This window comes from Mucor mucedo, assembly GCF_025094135.1.
Source record: "Mucor mucedo strain NRRL 3635 chromosome Unknown EV154scaffold_228, whole genome shotgun sequence".
Lineage (NCBI taxonomy): Eukaryota > Fungi > Mucoromycota > Mucoromycetes > Mucorales > Mucoraceae > Mucor > Mucor mucedo.
The window spans coordinates 54552-60750 of NW_026252512.1; the positions used below are offsets into that span (position 1 = coordinate 54552).

General features: G+C 36.8%; 2 protein-coding genes across 2 annotated transcripts; one reads left to right on the forward strand and one right to left on the reverse strand.

Annotated features, from left to right (window-relative positions):
* Positions 1-1843: 1843 nt before the first annotated feature.
* Positions 1844-4053, forward strand: EV154DRAFT_136871 (transmembrane amino acid transporter protein-domain-containing protein). The gene is made up of 5 exons (XM_051594049.1): positions 1844-2701; positions 2770-3004; positions 3070-3294; positions 3391-3666; positions 3753-4053. The coding sequence occupies exons 1-5, from the start codon at positions 1899-1901 to the stop codon at positions 3933-3935; spliced, it is 1722 nt and encodes a 573-aa protein (XP_051450751.1). The 5' UTR covers positions 1844-1898; the 3' UTR covers positions 3936-4053.
* Positions 3976-6096, reverse strand: EV154DRAFT_607857 (SIT4 phosphatase-associated protein-domain-containing protein; the record flags this gene model as incomplete). The annotated part of the gene is made up of 5 exons (XM_051607636.1): positions 3976-5200; positions 5290-5471; positions 5575-5662; positions 5822-5998; positions 6026-6096. 5 exons carry the CDS (start codon positions 6094-6096, stop codon positions 4171-4173), a joined length of 1548 nt encoding a protein of 515 aa, XP_051450752.1. The 3' UTR covers positions 3976-4170.
* Between the last annotated feature and the right edge of the window lie 103 nt (positions 6097-6199).

The following is a 6199-nucleotide window of genomic DNA, read 5'->3' on the forward strand; positions in this document are numbered from 1 at the left end:
TGTTTTCAAAGTGTGGATAAACCTATAAAATATAAATGAATAATATGATGGAAAAGTAGAGATTTGGATTGCGATTAGAACCATCGATCGTGGGGGGAATCGAGAAATGCATAGTGATTATCTTCATATTATTATTACTGCAGAAAATGAAACTCTCATTTTTTTTTTTGCCACCCTTCATCACCCCCTTAAAATGATTTTGATTCATCTTGACTTTATATGGGGATTCATGCAATGAAGTATTTACCACCATCGATTGCTAGCAAAAAAAAAAAAAAAGAGCACATGACTCTCTTTTCTTTAATAAAAAAAAAAAGAGTCATGTGTCGATCCTTTTTTTTTTTTTTTTGCTAGCATCGATGGTGGTAAAATACTTCATTGCATGAATCCCCATATAAAGTCAAGATGAATCAAAATCATTTTAAGGGGGTGATGAAGGGTGGCAAAAAAAAAAATGAGAGTTTCATTTTCTGCAGTAATAATAATATGAAGATAATCACTATGCATTTCTCGATTTCCCCCCACGATCGATGGTTCTAATCGCAATCCAAAATCTCTACTTTTCCATCATATTATTCATTTATATTTTATAGGTTTATCCACACTTTGAAAACATACACTCCTTCAACCTTTCTTTTTTTTTTCCGGATCCGGTAGATCCCTAGAAAGAGAGATGTACGATGTGCTACCAAAAAAAAAAAAAAAAAAAAAAAAAAGGTAAGCGATCTTTTTCCCCCGTCAATATCCCTTTTTTTTTTTTTTTTTTTTTTTTTTGCCAAGTAAAATACGACATCATACTGCTGGTATAATTCATCATCTGCACTGTAAGAGGGTAGCAGTGGTTCTCTTTCTTTTTAGGGAGGGAAAAAAAAAGTGCGTGGCTTTTTACTTTTTTAATCGAGATTTCAAATTAAAAAAAAAAGACGCTTAGGGAAACGAGGTATTGTGATCTTAATGATCTTTTTTTTTTTCAAAAGCGCTATGGATACGTACCATGTCATGACAACGGTTGCTTTAGGGAGGGGTTTCCGTTGGAAACAATTCACCATGGAAAATAGAGAGAGACTTTTTTTCGCGGGGGGGGGAGAGGGATTGCCATTTTATTTTATTACTATATGCGGGCAAGAAAATGACAAATTGTTTCTCCGGTGCTCTCTCACAAAAAAAAAAAAAAAACCATCGTAAGTCTAAATATGGAAACGAAAGGGAACATATGGAGAGAAAAACCTATATACTTTGCCCCCCGGGGTTTGTATTTTATGGTGATGTTAACAAAAAAGAGAAATGTCCAATTACATCATTGAAAAGTTACACTAAAAAGCGTTCTTTTGTCTCTCTCTCTCTTTACCCAAAAAAAGATATGACGAAATTGGTGCAACAGTAGCCAAATACCCGAGTCTCTGGTACATGAGTACACAAAGGTATAATAAGCCTGTTTGATGGGTTACACGGACATTCTCTCTGCAGGGATAATTTTATATAGAAAAGAAAACGAGCACACACAACTTTTTTTTTTTTTTATATCATCATGTGGCTTTTTTTTTTTTTAAAGATATGTTACATGATTTGAGTAACATTTTTTTGATGGATTTTTTACTTCAAACGTATTTTGAAACAGTCGGAAAAAGGGCTGTTCCCCTTTCGTGTTCCCTTTTATAGTTGAAACAGTCATAATCGATACGAGCGTCAAAAGAAAAAGTGCATGGTTAAATTGGATTAAGAAACAAGGGCCACTAGTTTTAAAAAAAAAAAGATTTTTTTGAGGGGAAAAAAAGGGACGGGTTTCATCGTTATATAAATACCGCCCCTTATTAATTTTTCTTTTTGTTTATAATTTTTTTTTTTTTTTTTTTAATTATTTCTTTTTTTTTTTTTCCCTTTCATCACTAAAAAAAAAAATGTCAGAGGATCCTAAATCTGAGCCAGTGCATATAAGAGTGCCGTTAAATACGCATCCTTCTCACTTGAATACACCTGGTACGAGGTATGGTACAGTCAATACGGGAACAGGGGGTGAAGATTTGGCAGGTAGTTATTATTACAGTGCAGGGGGAGAATCCATGAACAGTACACCGGTAGGCTCTCCCTCTTCTTTACGAGGTCACTTGGAATCCTTTGCTGGTTCTTATTCTCGTACCTCTGCACTTTACATGGCAGAAAATCTCAGTATCAACCATCGACTCAGTTCCAACCCACCCACCCGTCATGGAGAAGAGGATCTCGAATCAGACGACCCTCATAATAATAATAATATCAGATCCAAATTATTACCCATTGATTATACCTTGACTCAAACACTCTCTCAAAGTGCCAGTCATTTCACATCCTTATCTCGACATACCACCGTTGCATCCGTTATCTCTCAACAGTTTAATACCTCTCAACAACAACATGATCCACATTACACACAAAGTCCTATCCGATCCACATTCATCCAATCCATTTTTAACTCCATTAATGTCTTGGTTGGCATCGGTGTATTGGCCTTACCCTTGGGTTTTCGTTGTGCAGGTTGGTTCTTTGGTTCCATCATCTTTTTCTTTTGTGTCTTTGCTACCAATTATACCGCTAAATTAATCGCCAAGTGTCTGGACTATTACCCTAATTCAACCACCTATGGTGATATGGGTGCCGCTGCTTTCGGTCATCGTGGTAGAACTTTTGTCAGTACCATCTTTGTTGTTGAGCTCATGACCATTGGGTAAATTACAACTATTCTATTTAACTCTTAAAAAAAAAAAAACCTTACACTCTTTTTTTTTTATATAGTGTGGCTATGGTGGTCTTGCTGGGTGATGGTATTGAGTCCTTGTTTCCAAACATTGACATGCTGTCTATCCGTATAGGTTCATTCATCGTATTAACTCCCATGTTATTCTTACCTATTCGTAAACTGGCCTATACAAGTTTAATCGGTATCATTAGTTGTGCCTGTCTTGTCACCATTGTTCTTTACGATGGTATCTCTAAAAAGACCAAGCCTGGAAGTTTAATCGAACCCATGGTACGTCTTTTGTGTGTAAAGAGGGGACAAAAAAAAAAAAAAAACTAATCGATTGAAAACGTTAGGATACAGAAATTATTCCTTCCGTCATGTACAATGTACCACTTAGTTTCGGTTTGATGATGGCAGGATTTGCAGGTCATGCTGTATTCCCTGCTATTTACCGTGATATGGAAGAACCTAAACGGTATGAAAGTATGGTAGATATCACTTATGTGATTACGGTAGGTGTGTATATTACAATGGCTGTAGCGGGATATGCCATGTTTGGCCTAGACACCATGACAGAGGTAAAGTCTTAACAAGATATTTTATCCCCGCATCATACTCATAAAAAAAGGGAAAATCCCCCTACCCCCCACTTTTTTTTTTTTTTTTTTTTTTAGATCACGCAAAATTTAGCTGCGACACCGGGATATTCAAAATGGATAAACCGTCTTGCGATTTGGTTGATTGTATTAACGCCACTTGCGAAATATGGTTTGATGATGAATCCTGTGAGTGTGACCTGGGAGTTATGGATCACGAGTTATGCCAATGTAGAACTCTGGTGTAAGTATCATGGATGGCGTAGATCCTTTTTAGGTGCTGTAGGTCGTATTTTAGCAAGTACCGTGGTTGTTCTTGTAGCTACAGTTTTTCCAGGCTTTGACCGTGTGATGGTAAGTTTTTTTTTTTTTTTTTTTTTTTTTATAAAAAAAAAAAAAAGTGATCATAGAATGTATGTTTGACAAAAATTAAAATTTAGTCGTTGTTGGGGGCGTTGTTCAGTTTTGGTATTTCCGCTATTTTCCCTCTTGTTTGTTATCTTCGATTGTTTGGAGAGGATTTAGGATTCAAGGATAAAATGTTGATTTATAGTATATTATCTGTCTCGGTTGTCATGGCTGCTTTAGGAACCGTCTGGAGTTTCTTACCCAATAACCTTTAACTCATTTTTCTTTCTCATGATTAGCATTTAGACAACAAAAATTTTTTTAAAAAAAAGAATTACAAACATTATATTATTCTTAAAAAAAAAAATGGTGATATAATAAAAAGATTAAAAAAAAAGTGATAATAAACAAGTGTGTGTGTGTCAGAGAGGGGGGGGGGGAGATAATAATACGAAAAAAAAAAAAGAGTATAAGAAAAAAAAAACAGGAATTAGATGTGTGCAAAAAGTGTTAGACTTCACCTTCTTGTTCTTCATCCACATCATGTTGATAATCTTTCTTTTGTTTCAGATATTCTTCTTCTTCCTTTGTCTTTACGGCTCTTACTAGGTGACCATCATCCTGCGTTGTTGTTGTTGCAGCTGTTGCTGCTGTTGCCGTTGTTGGTGACAAAGAAGAGGATTTATTTACATTTAAACTTTCCATTGGACTAGACAATACATCTTGTTGTGAATGTCCTCCATCATCGGTTGCGCTCTCAAAATCACCAAATTCATCGTCATCTCCGTCATCGTCACTTTCTTTTTTATTGTGATCGCTCCCGACTACCTTATAAGGAGCTCTTCGAAACGCAGCTCTTCTTTCTAATTCCTCAGGATCTGCCAGATGATCAAATTCCTCACCGTCATAATCCTCCTCATCCTCATTATTCATTGTATGACTAGGAATACGACGAAGTGTTGTCGTGGGTTGTGCGAATTTCGAAAAGTTGCGTGTCCAATCTGGTGTCACATGATTATTCTCATCCTCATCCTCATCATAATCCTCCTCCTCCTCCTCCTCACCACCACCACCAGCGGCAGCTTCTTGTGTCTCCCGTGATCCATTCTTATCGTTTGTTGCTGTGGTAAAAGTACCATTGTTATAATTATAATCTCGACCGAAATCATCTCGACCTGTAATCCAATGATCATTTTCATCTTCATCCTCGTCATCAAACGTACCTTCCTCACCACGTTGAGCCAAGAAACGAGAGTATTGACTGGCTGCAACACCTTCCAGTGCATCATCATCGTCCTCTTCATCGCTTTGAGGTACGTCCATTTCATCATTGGGTCGTAGTCCACCCAAAGGCAACTGATCTCTATCCTTTGTCTCTTTTAATTCGCCGTTGCAATAAGCGTACCAACCTTCTAAATCAATGTCGTCCTTAATAGCTAATACAATGGTTTCAGGGTATCCTTCAAATAATTTCATAATTTCGTCAGAGATAAATGTTAAATGACCCATGTATCCAGCACGCATTCCCTTTGGTTTAGCACTACACATGTCAAAAAAAAAAAATTCCTCTTATTTAACATACATAAACACTTTCATACTCAATTTTTTTTTTTGGGGGGTTATCCTTACCATTCAAGATCGTTGGATTTTTGTGCTTGTACGATTTTATCGGTTAATTTACCATCTTTGAGAATAGAAATAGCAAGACTGCGATTTAAACCAACATCCATACGTCCATTAAATACTTGATGAAGCATATCGTAGATAACATAATGCAAAAAGTTGTTCCAAGGGAATGAAAAGAATAAATCCTTTAAAGAGAGAGAGAGAGGGGGGTGGGGGAAAACAAGTTAGTGAGATTAGCCTTATCACTCTCCCCCCCCTTTTTTTTTTCTTTTTCTTTTCTATACTTACAACACAGATTGGCATGGCCTTATTATTCACAAATTTCGCTTTAAGATAATCACCCCCGAAAGTTCCTCCTCCTCCTCCTTCCTGTCCTCTGTGCAGGTTTTTTCTCTTCCTCTGTGTTTAATTGAGCTTCCTCTGTCATTGTCATGGAGAAATGATTTAAATTGGACATGTTGGAACAATGTACAATTCAGCAAAGAGTTCACAAATCTTTCATCGTTCTCAAATCTAATGGTTCTAATTCGCCTACGTGGTACGAATAGGTCCATTGACGGATCGAGGTTTTAATAATAAATGGGTGAATTCGGCAAACTGATCTCCCAGACTTTTAACATATCGGCTAAAAGATACTGAGCATTTCGAATCTGCTGCTGTTGTTGCTGTTGTTGTTGCTGGTAGTTCATATAAACCTGCGCCCGATGGATCACTTCCAAATCACTATTATTATGTCGACATGATATCAATGATGATGGAAACGCCGTTAATCAAGGTGGAAGTTGCATTAGGCGCATCAGGATCGAGCATGAATTTAGCCAACTTTTGCATGGTGGATTCACTAAAAACACAAGTTTTTTGTTGTTGTTGTTGTTAGGGAAACCTCAGCTCTAAATGTTGCTTTTCCCCCATC

Coding starts and splice junctions, on each gene's coding strand:
- EV154DRAFT_136871 (XM_051594049.1), top strand. CDS start 1,899: ATGTCAGAGGATCCTAAATCTGAGCCAGTGCATATAAGAGTGCCGTTA. Junction 3,005..3,069: donor GAAGTTTAATCGAACCCATG/GTACGTCTTTTG, acceptor TGAAAACGTTAG/GATACAGAAATTATTCCTTC. Junction 3,295..3,390: donor GCCTAGACACCATGACAGAG/GTAAAGTCTTAA, acceptor TTTTTTTTTTAG/ATCACGCAAAATTTAGCTGC.